Genomic DNA, 17,832 nt, shown 5'->3' with positions numbered 1-17,832 from the left:
ACTATAGGCAGTGATTCTAAGAAGATGCTATTCTTTTTTTCCATTGCTTTCTTTGTCTAGTTTTTTTTTTTTTAAACTGTTTCTATGTCTTTGTAATTTTAGGGTTATTGGTATAGTTCTCACCATATCTTGAATACAGATGCTTTTTCCTTTGGAAATAATTTATCATAAAGCACATTGCTTATAGCAACTTCCCTTTTCCCAGAGTAGTAAAAGTTGTGATATAAGACAATGATATCAGCCAGACGTGGTGGCTCAAACCTGTAATCCCAGCACTTGGGGAGGCCAAGGTGGGCAGCTCACTTGAGGCCAGGAGTTCGAGACCAGCCTGGCCAACATGGTGAAAACCCCATCTCTACTAAAAATACAAAAAAAATTAGCTGGATGTGGTGGTGTGCACCTGTAGTCCTGGCTACTCGGGAGGTTGAGGCACGAGAATTGCTTGAACCAGGGAGGTGGAGGTTGCAGTGAGCCAAGATTGCACCACTGTACTCCAGCCTGGGTGACAGAGCGAGACTCTGTCTCAGAAAAAAAAAGAGAGAGAGAGAGAGAGAGAGTGATATGAAAAGGTCTTACATGAATGAGTTTTATGCATGATTCAATCTTTAAGTCCTATAAATTATTTTTGATGAATGGTATCTATTTTCTTTCTATTAGTAGTTTGGGGCAAAAATAAATTTAACTGAATGTAAAAATATTCAGCTCTATGGGGAGCTGAGAAGAACTAAATATTTTCAGACACTTGTGCAGGTTGTTTGGCATACATTTTAAAAAATCTTTATAACACCATTTTGAATTAAATTCTATCCCCCATTTAACAAATGAGGAAGTGGTTTCTATTCTTAAGTAACTTTCCCAAAATCACTCAATTAAGTGGGAAGGTTGGGATTTAAATCAAAGCCTATACTCTTTCAGTTGTCTCCAAAGATACCAAACTCAAAATGTGGCTAACCAGTAAATCTTAAGCAAAGAAATGATTTACTAGGAAGCAGCATAAGATAACATACTGGATGTAGGAAATGTTATATATCGTGATCTCATTGGTGGTAACACAAGTATATACATATGTAAAAGTTAGTTTTATCCTTACTATTAGTACTCAGTGCTCTTACTGTTCCTCAAAAATGAAAAAAAAAGTAAGAAATAGATGATGTTAATATGTAAATGCCCATAAGGAATCTCTTAAAACACAAATAATTAAAAGAATAATAAATGTTTTAGGAAAAACCAAATGACAAAAAAAGTTATAACTTAGTTTACTAAATTGAGTAAATGATGTTTGCTTAAATATTTAAATACAAATATTTAAATCATTTTTTGCAGCAATCAAAGTATCGTGTTATGAACAAAGATCAATGGTACAATGTATTAGAATTCAGCAGAACAGTCCATGCCGATCTTAGTAACTATGATGAAGATGGTGCTTGTAAGTATAACATAGCATGTTCCTTTGAAAATAAAATTTCCAAAAATATTAAATGAGAGTATGGATTTATGTAGTATTAGCATAGAGGTTTAAAAATTTTGTAATAGTAACATTATTTAATCATGTGGGGGATGTGGGAGAAGTAGAGAGAAAGCTTAGATTCAGCAGTATTATATAAAATCTATGCTGGTAGGTGAAATGTGTTCAGTTCCTCAGTAACCAAACATTTTAGCTAAATTTAAATTATAATTTTTGCATCCAGAAACTAAAATTCAGCTTTGTTTCTGTCTTTCCTGGCATTTGCCTATGGAAGGAAAGTACAGTCATGATTTTTAAAATATAACAGCAAAACAATCAGCCACAATAGAAAAAGCTTTAAAGAGTTGTTGTAATATTATGCTACCCATTAACATTATGGCAAATAATGTCAGTATAACTTCTCTCTGAAAACTGTAAATTGATTGTGAGTAAACTGATAGTGAAATAGTTATAATTTTTTAATCCCTCAAGTTAAAGTATCTGTCCCTACTCCTTCATGGAAAGGCTAGAATGCCATAAAACAGGATTTTGAAATAATGATAAATTAATTAGATAAACCAAGTTAATTCTGTAGAACTATAAATTATTTTCAGTTCCCACCACCATTTTGGTTGGTTGCATGTGTTTTCAGTGTTCAGAAGGGTTACAAGGAAAAGTACATTCCTATAAACTTAAACTGAAATTTACACTTTTTTTCTGTGACACTGAAAAAATAAAGTAACAGAAGAAGGGATAACTTTATTTCTTCCTACATATATTTTGTCCTCTCTCTACAAGATGATATAAAATTTAGTATTATTGTAAAGAATACCTAGCAGCAGTAACCTGGCAGCCCAAAGGCTATATATGGCCTGTAGATGTGTATATTTATGTATTTTGTATCAACATTTAAAACTAGGAGATTTTGTATTAAAATACAACTTTTAGATTTGTTTGAAAAATTTAAAAAGTCTGACAAAACTGTACCTTTATAGTACTCCTTTATAGGAGTCAGAGGCTAGAGGCAAGTATTAACTGTGTTGGACTTGCTTTTCAGTTTGACAGTTCATGGTATGCCAACACCTAGGCTGGGCTGTTTTTCAGTTGCCATTTATTATCATACTTGCTCTGCTGTTTTTCTTACAGTAGAGAAACATGTCTGTCAAAAACAATGGAAAAAGACCACCAGAGGATTATGTGTTTTAAGAACAGAGCAAGCATATTTCTTTGTGGCAGTGATTTTTCCTACATTTAAACAAAATAAACACTGAGCTCATTTAAACTGCCTACCTGGCTCTGTCAGCAAATGAGTTTGGACCTCTCCTGCATTACAAAAATATATTTTTTAGAATAGTACGTAGCTCATTAGTCAGATATTCATTAGGCACTTGCTTTGTGTTCAGCTTTGTACTACATCCTGTTATTGGAATAAAGTAAGTCTCTATTATAGTTGATCCCTCTCAACAAGCTTATACACTTCTTGGGGAGGCAACATAGAAATATTACCTTCAACACTTTTCAGATTGTTTCATAATTACATGCCAGAATGCTTTGGACACTTAGAAAAAGGGAGAGATTTCTATTGACTCAGTTATTGGAGGGTTCATGAAACACCTTGAGAAGGAAGTTGCTATAGATACCGTTGTTCCTTGTGTATTTAAGGGCAAAAAAGAAAAGGCTAATAAAGAAGCACCATTAAATGGAATAAAGTGACTAGAAGTAGAACACCCAAAGAAGGGAAGGGTCAGTTCTCTGTCATTGCAGAGCTCGTGGGGAGTTTGTTTTATAATTGGAGAGATGAGTTCACTGAATTCTGACAAAAATTGTTTCTTTTTTTCTAGGGCCTGTTCTTCTTGATGAATTTGTTGAGTGGCAGAAAGTCCGTCAAACATCATAGCAAGAACTATTGTGAAGAAAATGCAAACCTTTTGATTCCCACGTGTATACAAGCTAATGTGATGAGGGGGAAAAAAATCCGACGGGTGCATTTTCATTCATGTGAAAGACTTCTCATAGTACTTTTTTTTCCTTTTTTTAAAGGAGGTTTTTCTTGTTACATGTGATGGGCATTGAGCCACACCTCTTCTTAGACTGAATATTGAAGTTTTTGTTTTGAGTTATGTTTATAACATTTATTTCAGAACAATAAAGATTCAGATTTGTGACAAAGGCCTTAAAGTGAAGATGTCCCTTGAGTGTCAGAGTGGTATTTATTTTTGTAAATTTGAATTTTTGGATTTTTGAGGTTCCCATTCACCCTGAATTTATAGAATTTTCAAGATTTTAAACAGTCTTAATATTTGGCAACGTAGTCTGCTGATGGTATGGCTCATTATAGTCATCTCTGCACAGTTTGGAAGACTGTTGGCCTTGACTTCTGGGATAATGATTTGCTGATGCAGCTAATAAACATTTCTAGGTATTGGGAAAATGCTCCTACTTTTAGCTCTGGGTTTCTATAAAAGCTGCCAGGGTCTTATGCAGATGTCTTATCTCAGAGAGTTTAGAATTGGAAAGATCGTGTCCAGTTTTGTTTTCTAAAAAACTTGTATTATTAAGTTGTATCATCATTGTTACTGTTGATAGTGGCATATTTATGATATTTTTAACTGTCATTATATAGGGAATTTTGTTTAAAGCACCTTTTTTTTTTTTTTTTTTTTTTTTGCCTTAAGAGGACGTTAGCTCTGATATGGATTTAGTTAAGATACATATAGGAAAAGAAGACAATAGAATAAGGAATCATGAGAGAACTCTGGGTGTAATTGTGCACAACTCAGTAGAGCCATTTACATTGGTAGTATTGCAGTATTGCTAATTATCACAATTTTCTGCCTGTTGGTAATAAAGTGACTTGAGGAAAGGGAAGCCTTTCCTAATTCATATAAAAGGCACTTTTGTACTAGCAGCAGGCCTGTTTGTGCATTCCTTTTCAAACCATCCAGTATCCCAGTGATAGGAAAACTTTGTTCATATTCATAGACCAGTCACAACTTCAGTAATGTTTCTAGTGTCATTGTATGAGTAGAGAGAAGTAAGGAGATTATTTTTCCATAATAAGGGAGTGTTTCTATTAGGATTTAAGATAAAGGTTGATTTTTCAGTGGTGAATTTGTTTAAAGAATGATTTTTCCATATTGATTACCTAAGGGGGAATGACATTTTAAAGTGTTTTGTTTGCTTTTTAGTTAATGAGCTGGGAAAAAAATGATTGCCAATGTTTTACTTGCCTTCTTAATAAGATTACTTTGTATAGTAATCTTATTAAAACACTCATAATAGTGGGAGATGGTTTTCCTAAATGTCTTATAGAAAAGGATAATACAGAATGCTCCTCTTAAGTATTAGAATCACTGAGGTATGAATTGAGCATACCAATGGTGTTAGGATTTAATATTATGAATGATGTTTTAATATCAAATTTATTATAAGGAAAGCATTTACATTTGTAGACCTTTGAATTTATAATTTAATTGACTCTTCAAGGTACATCTGAACTGAAGAATATATCCCTTTTTGTTAAATTCCAAAACATATAAGCAAAATCGTATAAATTGTCACATTTGTAACCTAAACTAATGGTAATATCGGGTTTTCATCTTCAGTATTTGAGTAAAATAGGAAACACTTAAAGCTTATAGAAGAAATGTTTTTTAAAAAGTATATATATGAAAGCACAGGCATCCTTGGTATAGGCAGGGGATTGATACCAGGACCCTTATGTATACCCAAATCTGCGCATACTCAAGTCCTGCAGTCATCCCTTTGGAACCTGCCTGTGTGAAAAGTCAGCCCTCCCCGTGTGTGTACTGTTGCATCCCAGGAATACTGTGTTTTCAATCCATGTTTGGTTTTAAAAATTCTGCGTATAAGCAGACCCACACAGTTCAAACTCATGCTGTTCAAGGGTCAACAGTATTTACTTTGCTTACTTTTCCAAAGATACCTTTAAGACTTTTTGAGTCTGAAAATGAAATTTACTTTCTTTTTTCACTTAAAGTCAACCGTCCTATCCGACCCTAGCCATACTTGGAGTCCAGTACCACTGTGGCCATGCTTGTTTTACTCTGTTGCTCCATCTATTTATCTTACCTTTCTTAAAGTTACAACATTTGCCTACTTTGAAGGCAAATTTACTCTGCCTGATTAATCAGTCAGGGTGTGGGCTGTGTCCCTTCTTGTCTTTCCTTTGTTAGTTTTGAATAGCTTTTAATTTACTGGGAAATTTATGATCAAAATGTTAAGTGATATAAACAAAGAATACAATATTAAGCACCCTGCAGTATAAAAAAGTCTAACTGTTGTTAGACTTTTTTTTTTGACTAGTTAGCTTTAAGTGCCTTCCCACGAATCCTGTTGTAAAATTTTCAGAACTACTTCCTTTGTACAGGATGAAATACTGTATGGTGCTTTATAACATGGAGTTGAGTTGTTTCTATAAGAATATTATACAAATGTAATACTACTGGAAGAAAGTAGAGCCAGATGTTGATTTGAAAAGATTGCACCCCCCCACTCCTCGGGGCCAATAATTCTTAATAAGGTATGATGTTAATACCTCTAGGAAATTGCCAGGGATTCAGGTGACAGTGTGTGATGAAAATGGTATATTGTGTGCTGGTCTGACTGCATTACCATGTTTGTCTTCTCTTGTCTATGATTTCTTATTTCTTAAATGCTGCTGATAAAATTCTTGATATAATACATTTTTGACAGTAGTAGCATTTTTATGTATAATGTATAGGTTTTGTTGGTTTTTACTCAGAAGCACTCTAGATCAGTGTTTCTTGAACTGCAATTTGAGAGCCTTCTTTGGGAATGTTAGATTGAGGAGTATTTCTCTTAAATACAAATGCCTTTTCATCTAGCAAACCAAAAATTTATCTTAACATTGAATGCCATCACTCGGGGTCAGGGTGGAAACATTTCACTTTGAAGTATTTCTTCAACAAAACGTGTCCTATCTGCCAGCTTGCTAATGTGAAATTATGAAAGGATTTATTGAAGTATATGTTCAGTTTGAAGAGTAATTGGTAAGAATGCCAGGTGTTGTTGTTCTGCCCTCTTAAAGAAGTGTACTTAAAACTGTTGTGATAATAATTCATCTCTGATAAAACTTTGTTCTGGCCTTCAAGGCTCCTACAGCATAATGTTTTAAATGTCTAAAGCATCAGATAAATTGAGGGCATTTTAATAAAAAAAGGAAAACTAAATGCCTTTCTTTGTTAAAGCAAAAGGCCAAAAAAAAAAAAAAAAAAAAAAAAAAAAAAAAAAAAACCAAAAGTCTTACTCCTAAGGAATTCTTACCTCTAAGGAGGAATCCTTCCCTCTTGAGGAAATACCACTTTTTGAGTGACATTAGAAATCATCACAAGGAAACATTTCAAAGAAAGGATCATTTTCTTTTCAGGAGAAAGAGGAATAACAATTTCATTAACTCTTCCTCAAAAGGAAAGGCTAGTCTGAATTATTAAGTATTCTGGATTGTATCATTTTTTAGTATAGTTTTATTACTTTAGGAATATTTGGTAAGAACCTGGTAAACCTAATGTTTAAGATTTGTTCTTTTTTGTTAATAGACCTGTGGTTAGTGCGGTGGAAGCCCAAAAGGCAGTCTAACTTATGATAAACTTAGAGACTGTGGAAAGATGAATTTCTGCCCCAAACCTTGGATAAAGGGTCAATAATATAATTGTAGAGATTTTTCTAGTGAACTTTTACTTCACTGGAGCAAATCTTTAGATCTTTTAAAGCACGGTTTATTTACCTTTTTACAAACAGCAGTCTTAAAACTGATGGATCATACATTCATTTGCTGTGTCCACCTTATAATCTTTTAGATTCTATTAGTAAAAATAGTGTTTCCTTGGCTCTTTTTCCTGACCAGTTGTTATTGGTGTGACCATTTTCTTTTTAGGATTGATGAGACATTTTGCTATGTATGCTATGTCGTGTATTAGAACCTTCTATAATATGGCTCATTTTTACATGGTTTCTGATTTACCATGCGTGAAATATTCCTTAAAATCATCAAGTAACACTATAGTGAGGTTAGACTTTAACATAAGTATTGAATCTTGTTTTATAATGCCAATTTTATTGAAGCTTTGTTGTATTTATTTTATGGATCTATGGTCCATAAATGGGAGTTAGTAGCAAACATTTTGTTAAAAATGTCTTAGCTTTCCCCTAAATTGTATCATTTTGTAGAAGTTTTATCCTTCTGTGGTTTTTCTGGCTTTCTGAGCTTTAAAGTGTTAATGAATTCGTACTTCATGGGTTTGGTTTTAAGTATTAGATTACAATTATGGATTTTTAAAAGGTAATAAATACTTGAAGTGAATATATATAGACAGCCGGATTTTCCGAAAACTGGGCTGTGTGTGTTTTAGATTTGAATATTAGCCATAATTAACTTTTTTTTTTTTTTTTTTTGGAGACAGGGTCTTACTCTGTCACCCAGGATGGAGTGCAGTGGTGCAGTCTCGGCTCACTGCAGCCTCCACCTTCCGGGTTCAAGAGATTCTCGTGCCTCACCCTCCCAAGTAGCTGGGATTACAGATGCCTGCCACCGTGCCCAGCTAAGTTTTGTATTTTTTTGTTTGTTTGTTTTAGTAAAGACGAGGTTTTACCGTGTTGGCCAGACTGGTCTCAAACTCTTGCCCTCAAGTGATCCCACCCCCTTCAGGCTCCCAAAGTGCTGGGATTACAGGTGTAAGCCACCATTCCTGGCAAAGAATTAACTTTTTCACGTAGAAAATAGATCACAGATAAAAGCTCCTCACATATTTTGAAAGTCAAAAGAAAATTTGCTGTTGCTAACAATTGCCTTTGAACCATGAAAGAGGATAAACTAACTTGATTTGAGCAACTTGTCATTTGAGACTTAAACTAACTTACCAAACTTAGCAGAATTGAGTATTGACTTAAATGAAGTTAGTTTATATAGATACTTTACTATTCTGTCATGCAAATAAAATGGCTTAGAGCAAGTTCATACACAGCTACTTTTATCTGCAAATGTAGAAATCTTACCTTTTTGAAATTTACGTTATTCCCTGAAACTATGCATATTGAGAGCGCGTTTATAAAAGTATTATCTGAGAAACCTGAGTTTGATTTTCTTTTTGTGACATTCCTGTTAATGTCACTTTTAAACAAGACATTTAACCTATGTCATCTTCAGTTTCTTCTGTAAAATGGTGATGATAATGATACCTACCAATATTGTTGTGAAGTTCAAATAGGGCCCTGTCCACAGCACTTAGCTATTAAATGAATGCATCTTGGTACTTGAACAAGTGGTTAGTTATGATAGTTTATTTTTTTCTAACAAATTTATCTTATAAAAAGAAATAGCCAGGATTTCCTGTGTTATCCTGCCATTTTTTATAATCAAAATTATTAATATTCTCCTTAGACTAAATCATTAATTGAACAAACCTCAAGCATCCACTATATGCCAAGAAGTATTCTAGGCCTGAATATATTGCAGGGCACAAAACAAGACAGTTATTTCTGGACCTTATGGGATTTTTATTTTAATTGGTTAGTGAAATAATTTATCATTTGGTGACAAGGTTATGTGGGGAAAATAAGTTGAGGAAGGGGCCCAGAGAGTGTGTGAGGATAGGATTACTGTTTAGTAGACTGTACACTGATATGTGACATTGAGCAGAGACCTGAGGAAGTGAATGGTTGTGCAGTGTGGATATCTGGGAGGAGAGCATTCTAGGCAGAAGGAATATTACATGCTAAGGCCCTTAGCTGGTACAGAGTGTAAAGAAACAGCAAAGAGATCAGTGTGACTGTAGTGAACAAGAATAGCATTTTAGGAAGAACTGGAAAATGAACTGAGAGAGATTGGGAGTAATAATCCTGCCTGATTGTAGGTAATTATATAGGGCATTATAGCCCTTTCTCAAGAGTTGGACTTTACTGAGTGAGCTAGCAAGCAGTTAGGATTCGGATCAAAGCAAGGATGGAAGCAGGTAGTAGTAGGAGGATAAAATATGGTAAATCCAGGTGACAGATGGTACAATTTGAGACTAAGAGTAATGGAAATAATAAGTGGTCAGATTCTGAATGTATTTTGGTGGAAGCACAATAAGTGGTCAGATTCTGAATGTATTTAGTGGAATGTATTTTGGTGGTGGCACCAAAAGGATATGCTGATAGAATGTATGTGGGGTATGAAAAAAAGAATGATCAAGGTTTTTGGCTTGAAGAATGAAGTGGGCATTAGTAAGATGGGGAAGATTCAGAGGAGCAGGCTTAAAGAGGTAGATTGAGAGTTTGCTTTTGGATGTGTTATGGTAGACTTGTCTATCAGATGTCCAAAGGAAAATGTAGAGTGGGCAGTTGGATATTTGAACCTGGAAAAGTAGAGGTCTTGGCTGGAGATAAATATATTTGGAAGTCATCAGTGGGTAATCTTATTTTAAGGCAGGATATGGATGAAACCACTTAGAGAGTAAATGTAGCCAGAGGATAGAACTTAATTGAAGACATCTGCTCAATGAAATTCAAGGCCAACTTTTGTGATTTTTCAAATAGAAATAAAATGTTAACATTTTCTACCACACATATACAAACCATATAGTGTTATAGAAGCACTAAGATTGAAAAAGCAAGATTGATAATAGTTACCAAATATGTAAGTAAATGGCAAATTAAATTGAGGAGGGAGTGTCACTTCATTCTTGGAATGAAGCTTTTTGTTTTGAAATAATACAGTTTTTTATATTAAGAATAACATCTGGAGTGCTAGTTTCTTTTTCTCATTGTTGGAAATTGCTATTCCAATTCAATTTGACAGTTTTAGCACTAGAGGGCAGGCTTGCTTCTAGATTGTGAAGAGTTCTAAATGAATTAATATAGCCAGACAGCGCAGGTTGAACATCCTTAACTCAAAAATCTGAAATTCAAAATGCTCCAAAATCCAAAACTTTTTGAATGTTGACATGATACCACAAGTGGAAAATTCCATACCTGACCTTATGTGAGGGGTCACAGTCAAAATGCAAGTGCACAACAGTTTACTCTGTTCCCAAGAGAAAAATAAAATTAGCTTCAGGCTATGTGTAAGAAGTGTATATGAAACATAAATGAATTTCATATTTAGACTTGGGTCCCATCTGCAAGATATCTCATTATGAATATGCAAATATTCAAAGATTGAAAAAAAAAAAGTCTAAAACACTTCTGGTCCCAAGCATTTTGGATAAGGGATATTCAACCTGCACCTACATTCATTCTCAATGAATGCAGTTGTTTCTTATGTGACAGGTTTGCCATCTACAATGTTTTTTTCTAGTGCTGGGAAAGCATAAAATAAGGCTAATTGATTTTAGTACATCTAGGACTGGCAGTTGATACTAATATACATTTGAATATAAAGTCCAAGGAAATTCAAGTTTAGCTTACTGTAATTATACTCAGATTTGATATAGAGGGCCTTCTACCACATATATGAATATTAAAGTCAGTCAGAAGAAATCCTGGACATGAAAACATTTTTTTCAGGATCAACTATATGCTGGGTACTATTATATAAGTGGGGCTACAAAGATGAATAAAATATAGTCCCTGCCTAAATAAGCTTTGTCGTAGCATCTTACAGCACTTAATATCTTGTGCTGTATCTGTTTAAATGTCTTTTTCCCTTCAATAATGGAAATCCTGACTCACTTATTTTTGGTGCCTCCAAGTGCCCATCACACAATTCAGTTTATAGTGTTTGAACATACGAATAATGAGAGAGATAAAAAGAAAACAGGGTCAGGGAATTGGGGCCTTTGAAAAAACCTGTTTTCACATTTTTACCCTTAGAGAGAGGCTTTTCCTGTTAACATATCTAAAGGCGATTATGGAGACAATTCTAACCTTCTATCTTTGCTCCCACTTCTTCTGGCAGGCTTTACCCCCATTCCTCAAGAGCAGTTATTGGCAGCCATAGAGAGTGGGAGGTCAGGCCTTTTTTATAGTCATTGGAGTAAACAGGAGAGATAGATGTGGAAATTGGGAGGTTCTCTCTATCTGGTTTACATCAGTTTGAGAAGTTTGATGTGAAATGGAACCTTCTGAAATGAGGTTCTTCTTTTTCCCACTTTTCACCTGGAAATTTTTCCCATACATGGTCCTCTTGCTCCCCTGATCCTTTTAGGGTCCCTATTTCTACATGCTAGTTCTTTCATTTCCTTGTCTGTAACATGAGGATGATAATAGTCCTTATCTAATAGGATTATTTTGAGGATGAAATGAAATACATGCAGTAAATATTAGTTACTCTTTGCTATCTGGAAAAATATCAGTTGAACCTCATAGGATGGACTTGTGTTCAATAAGTGTTATTATATATAGTAGAGTCAAATGGAAAAATTGACCCACTAAGATACATTTTTTTTCATTGATACATAATAGATTATTTGGGGGGTACATGTGATAATATGGTATATTCATATAATTAAAATTCATTGATACATAATAGATGTATTTATTTGGGGGTACATGTGATAGTATGATATATTCATATAATTAAAATTCATTGATACATAATAGTTGTATTTATTTGGGGGGTACATGTGATAGTATGGTATATTCATGTAATTAAATGAAGATAATTGGGATATCCATCACCTTAAATATTTATGTTTTCTTTACACTAGGAACATTCAAATTCTCTTTAGCTTTTTTGAAATGTACAATAGGTTAGTGTTAATAGATCAGTCATCCTACTGATACATCGAACACCAGGTCTTCTGTCTACATAGACATATTTAGAAATGCAAATCTCTTAGGAAATTAATCTCTAATGTCAGTGATGCGCACTGATTTGTATTGCTTGCTTTCTTTGTAGGCGATATAGTGAAATGGTTCCTTAAATGGATGCTAAATATGACTAAATGATCGATTTACAGTGTAGTTGGCACTAAGTAATAAATGCTCAGTAACATAGCTACCATAGCTGTCTTTAAAAGTGGATTGATTTGACTTCATAGGAAAGACATTATTTTTAAAAAAGATAAATATTAAAAAACAAAAAGCCAAAATACTATAATGTCTTACTACATTGATTCTCTTAAATCAGGTTTTTTTTTTTTTTTTAATTAAGTAGCAGGACCCTATTCCAAAATAAGTTTTACCTAGAAGCACACTATTTAAGACAGAAAGCTGAAATACTCTGGTTAAGTGGGAAGCGCCATGTCTTCCCCACTGCTGGTATTATTTCTGAAAAACCTCAAAGGAACCCCTTTGTCTCTGAATAGCATGTTTTAAAAACCACTGCTTGCACATTTGTGCCTTGACATATCAAATATGTGAACAAAGTAATAGAGTGAGAAAACTGAATTTCTATTTAGGAATTTCTATTTTATTCTCTCTATAAAAAGCCAAGAAGTGGTTGGTGTTTGGAATAACATGAAAAATATTCCAAGTGTCTTTGGAAATACTTACACTAGAACTATAAGGTTTATGATAATTCTGTCTTAGATTCATTACCTTGAGCTGGTCTAAAAAAGGGTGATATGTAAGAACTACCAAGAGAGACTTGGAGTAGATTTAAGAATGAAGGAATGAATGAATATCCATGGGCCAAGGCTTTGCTAAGCCTTCTTATTACACAGGATAACAGAGTATAGTTGCTAGTTTCTACCTTTGAAGATTATGATCCTTAAAAAGGAAACAACTCTGAACAGAGACCGTGTTATTCATAGGTGTTCCTCACTTGTTTCCACCACATAATAAGGTGTTTATTGAATAAATGTTTATTTAATGAATGAAAAAAATGTATGTCTCTCTTTGCTCCTAGACTGCAAGTTACTTAAAAAGACATGGACCATATTTTACTTATCTTTCATGGCCTGCAAATTGAGTTTGCTTACTGAATTAATGAATGAATGACCAATTGTACACATATGTCTGTAAAACATTTACATATCCACATTTCCGTTAGATTAAGATTCTTGAGGGCAGAAACCATGTGTTAGCTCTCAGCATGGTGCCTGACTCATAGTAGGTTGTGAAAAACATTTGCAGAACTGAATAAAACTTAGGTTTGAGTAGTACTGGAGCTGTCTCATAACCGGGCACAGTGTTTTCTAAATAGACACTAAAATTATTTCATAATTAAAGACAGAGATCTCACTAGGCATTTTCTGAGTTAGTGCCAGTTGAATAATATGAGCAACAAGCTATAGGAGTTCAGAGGAGAATGAGTTCTGTGGACTGAAATAGTCAAAGTGGATTTTCAGAGCAGATGAGACATGATGAAGGCAGGAGCTACTTTGGTGTTTTAAGAACATTAATTAGGCAGCAGGAAAATTGGAGTACAGGGAGACTAGTAAGGAAGGCTGGAAAGAGCCCTGGATTTGGAGTTCAGAGTTCGGTGTTCAGAGTCCTTTGCTTCTTAGTGACTATCTGACCTTGAGAAGATAACTTGAACTCCCTTTTCCTCTTCGGTGAGGTAGAGGTAAGATTGATGTGCATATTGATATGTACTTAAAAGTGTTTGTAAAATGCTAAGTAAAACCAAATGCTATGCTTTGAGTGTAGTGGATTCCAAATATTTGTTTAATGACAATAAATGATATTGACTAATTAAAATAATGGAGCCACTGGAATGTCACCTCCTGCATCTGCCAGTAAACCTTTTAACACAGGGGGCGGTGGGGGCGGGGGAAGTAAATATGTGAAACCACCAAATCTCATGATCAGAAGAAAAACTTTTTGAAACTCCCATGAGACTCCAAAGTTATGTCAGAGGTGAATAAGTCATGAACTTTTCATGCTGATATCATTTCTAAGGTTACTGCTTTGTTGGAAGAAGCAAACCACAAGATAAACCATGCAGAAAATCTTTTTTAAAAAAGCTTCCTGAAGGATGGATGGTTCGTTTGTTCTAATTGCTTGTCACTTTACTTACTAGTGAGTCATTTTTTTTCCTTAACCAGTAATTTGTTTTAAATTTGGTCATAAGATGGTATGCTGACTAGTCCAGTGTTACAAAATAATTGGAAAGAATATGACAGACAACTGAATAAGGGAAATCTGGTTCTTGAACTTCCAATGTATGAATTGGTGATGGTAAGCTTAGTCTTTATGATGTAAGATTGGATTTATTGGAACTCCTTTATGTCCAGAAGTTGCAGCACCTTTCTTTGTCTCTGGAATGCGCAAGGTCTTTACTGCATCCTGTAGACATTGAGGGTTTCACCCCGTATTCTGGGTCTGATTATTTTTAAAGAAACACTCTTTCCTTCTTACCCATTATGGAGACACTACTAACCTTGTATATACTTTTATTAGAGTGCTGATAACACCATATTACAGTAGCATACTTACATATCTGTTTTCTTAACTGTGAGCTCCTTGAGAGCAGGGACTGTGTGTTTTTGCTTTTATTTCACCAGTACTCAGAAGTATCCACAGTATAGAAAAGCACTCAATAAATGGAACAAATGAAAGTGAATAGATAAATAAATGATTTCGCTTGTATAAGATGTCTAGCAATCTTTTGTGTATTTTTTTAATTCACTGTATGGCACACATTCTAGTACATCCCTATTTATAATGTTGACCTACTATTAAAGGAATTAAACAAATGTAAGCCAAGACAGGAAATGCGTATTAAAACAACTGTGACACTTTTGCCTTCCAGATCGGCACAGATTTTAAAAATTGATAATGCCCATGTTTGATGACCCAAGGAGACAGGAATTGTTATACTTTGCTGGAGGAAACATAAATTGGCATAGCCTTTTCTGGAAGTCATTTAGGAAGATATATCCAAAAGCCTTAATAAGTTTCATATTTTCTCACCCAGCAATTCTATGCTTATCATCTTAAAGAATAAATTTAAAAACTTGTAAAAGATTTTTACTGTAACATATTTGATAGAAAAAAGGAAATAACATAAATGTTTAAGTGCAGAAAATTTATTGAATAAATTATAGCACATTTATACAAGAGAGTACTATGCCATCTTGAAAAATCCACACTATATTTTCAAAAGGAGAAAAAGACTGGCTTTAAAGCAGCATTAGATAGGCACAATAGGATACCATGTTTTAAAAATGTATATGTATAGAGAAAAGCCTGAAAGACTGTGTACCAAAATATGAAAAATGGTAACTTCTTGGTAATAGAATTACCAGGAATTTTTAGTTTATTTCACTCTATATTCAATAATATGATGAGTATGTATTACTTTTTTAATACGAAAAGTCAATAAAGGTTCTATAAAGAATACATACTTTCTCCTTTACTGGTTATATATATCCTCCAATGAAAGAAGAGGAACCCGCCTTAAAATATGAATTTTCACCTGGCCCCAGTGTGGCACACCATTTTCCCTCCCTGTTTTTCCCCTGTTATCCTTTGTAACTCATAAGATACAGTGGAGGCCTATACAGAAGTAACTGATTCATTCATTCAGGAAATATTTGTTGAGGACCTACAACAGTTTAGGAACTTGGGATATGAGATAAGTGTTGAATTCTTAAAGGCTAACTGTATTGTGGACTTTATTTTTAAAACTGAAAATGTAATAAAGAGTATCTAGTCTAACCTCTCTTTGGAGACAGGGAAAATGGATCCCAAGGAGGCTGCCTAAGATTGGATGTATAATAAATGGCACATCCTAGACTTGAATTCAGAAATATTTCTAGTTGTGTGCTCTTTCTGGTCACTTGAGCCTCTCATTTTGTAAAACTATCTGCACAAATACAGATTCTTAAAGTCAGAAGAAATCTTGTCCTTGATGCTTATATCTGTTCTGCAATAACTTTAATAGTCCTAATTTGCTTCACTTTGTCTCATAGACTGTGTTGTTAGCTAAAGCATCATACCTGTGAATTTTCTATATTAATCATTGTTAAACTATTTCTTCCTCTTTTGCTTTGTTTTTAACCACATAAAACATTTTTACAGTTCAGAGGCCTTTTACTTTTCTACACCTGTTATGCCATGAATCCATAGGGAAGGTGTGTCTGCAGCTCAAGCTCCCTCCCATTGGTTCTCACAAAGTGCACTTGTCTGAGTGGAGCAGGCTGGCGCTTCACCTGAACCTGGGTACTTCTCTCTTTGGCTTCCTTCTTTTTCCAGTCATTTTCCTTCGCACATTTCAGGAAGCTATCTTGGCTCTTAGCGTGCTTAATATGATCAATACACACATTAATTCTCTTGCCAGGAATCTTGCCCTTAACTTGTATGTTTACAGCAATGTAAACGGCACACTGAGGAACACTGGGACTCTTCCAGTTTTGCCATGGTAACACTTGCAGGCATTCCTTTTGATATCTACAATATCACCTTTCTTATAGTTGCATATGTTTGTGGCCACAGGAACAACTCTATGTTTTCTAAAAGGCCTAGAGAACATATACAGGGTGCCTCTCCTCTTTCCTTTTGCATTCGTTATTTTGGTGAATTATTGGAAGATGGCAGTTCCGGCCAAACAGGCTAGAATGTTTTTTCCTTCTGATTACTAAGATGCCCATGGCTTCCATACCGTCCAAATCTAATCTCCCTAAGTAGTGCCTATAGATTCAGGTGTGGTCATTGAATGAAACAAGATACAAGCGAAAAAGGAATATAGAGCATAGTTTTGTGTGTGTGAGTAACAGAGAAAAGCAAAGGGAAATGATACCAAGTGTAGTTTGCTATAAAAAAAGGTGAGTTTTCTACCCCATTTATTTGGTGAAAATAATGAAGAAAAGCCAGCAAGACTAAGAAAAAGCAAGTTATTCAGATTTCTTATATATGTATGTAGACAGACTGGGAAAAAACAAAACAGGAAGTACTTCAGAAGTTTAAACAAATACTTATCTCGTGGCTTTGCTGGAAAATTGTGCATTCTCCTCAAGTCCCAGAGAGTAATTAAATGGAAAAAATGACAACTAGAAAGAGGAATTTTTCATGAACCAGATTCCAGCCACGATACAATCTTCAATTACCTAATATGCAAATTTAGAAAATTAATCACTTAAAAAATAAAAATAGTCAAAAAAACTCAATAATATCTTAAAGTAAATGCGAGGTCAGCAGAATCAATATTTTAATCAGTAACTACTTCTTTTAAACATGAAATTCTAGACACTTCTAGGAGGATGGTCTGTCCCGTGTTTTTATGGTGGATGAGGTAAATATAACAAGGGAATTTGTACATCTGTTTTGTGGGGTTGCTTGGCCTTCCAAAAGTCAAGCTGGAGAAGACTGGCTTGCAGAAAACCAGAAAGTTTGCCTGTTAATAACTGAGAGTTCACTGTGCTCTTTGCCTTCTCATAACCCTTATTTATTAGCAATGGAAAGAACTCTGGATTAGAAACCAGGTGTTTTGCCTGGATAATTTCCAGGATTGTTATAACATTATAATAAGATGGCACGGCAAA

The 17,832-nt window shown here is 34.4% G+C and overlaps 1 protein-coding gene across 3 annotated transcripts in view; it reads left to right on the top strand.

Annotated features, from left to right (window-relative positions):
- DCUN1D5 (defective in cullin neddylation 1 domain containing 5) overlaps positions 1 to 3,627 on the top strand; it is a 30,127-nt gene extending 26,500 nt beyond the window's left edge. For all 3 annotated transcript variants that reach the window (XM_008020673.3, XM_008020674.3, XM_073020650.1), the window contains 2 exons: positions 1,324 to 1,426; positions 3,286 to 3,627. In XM_008020673.3, coding sequence (XP_008018864.1) covers positions 1,324 to 1,426; positions 3,286 to 3,341 — 159 coding nt within the window. In that variant the 3' untranslated portion in view covers positions 3,342 to 3,627. The remainder of the gene's footprint in view (positions 1 to 1,323; positions 1,427 to 3,285) is intronic.
- Positions 3,628 to 17,832: the final 14,205 nt, after the last annotated feature.

This window comes from Chlorocebus sabaeus, chromosome 1, assembly GCF_047675955.1.
Source record: "Chlorocebus sabaeus isolate Y175 chromosome 1, mChlSab1.0.hap1, whole genome shotgun sequence".
In the NCBI taxonomy this organism is placed as follows: domain Eukaryota; kingdom Metazoa; phylum Chordata; class Mammalia; order Primates; family Cercopithecidae; genus Chlorocebus; species Chlorocebus sabaeus.
This window is presented reverse-complemented; position numbering and strand designations above follow the sequence as displayed.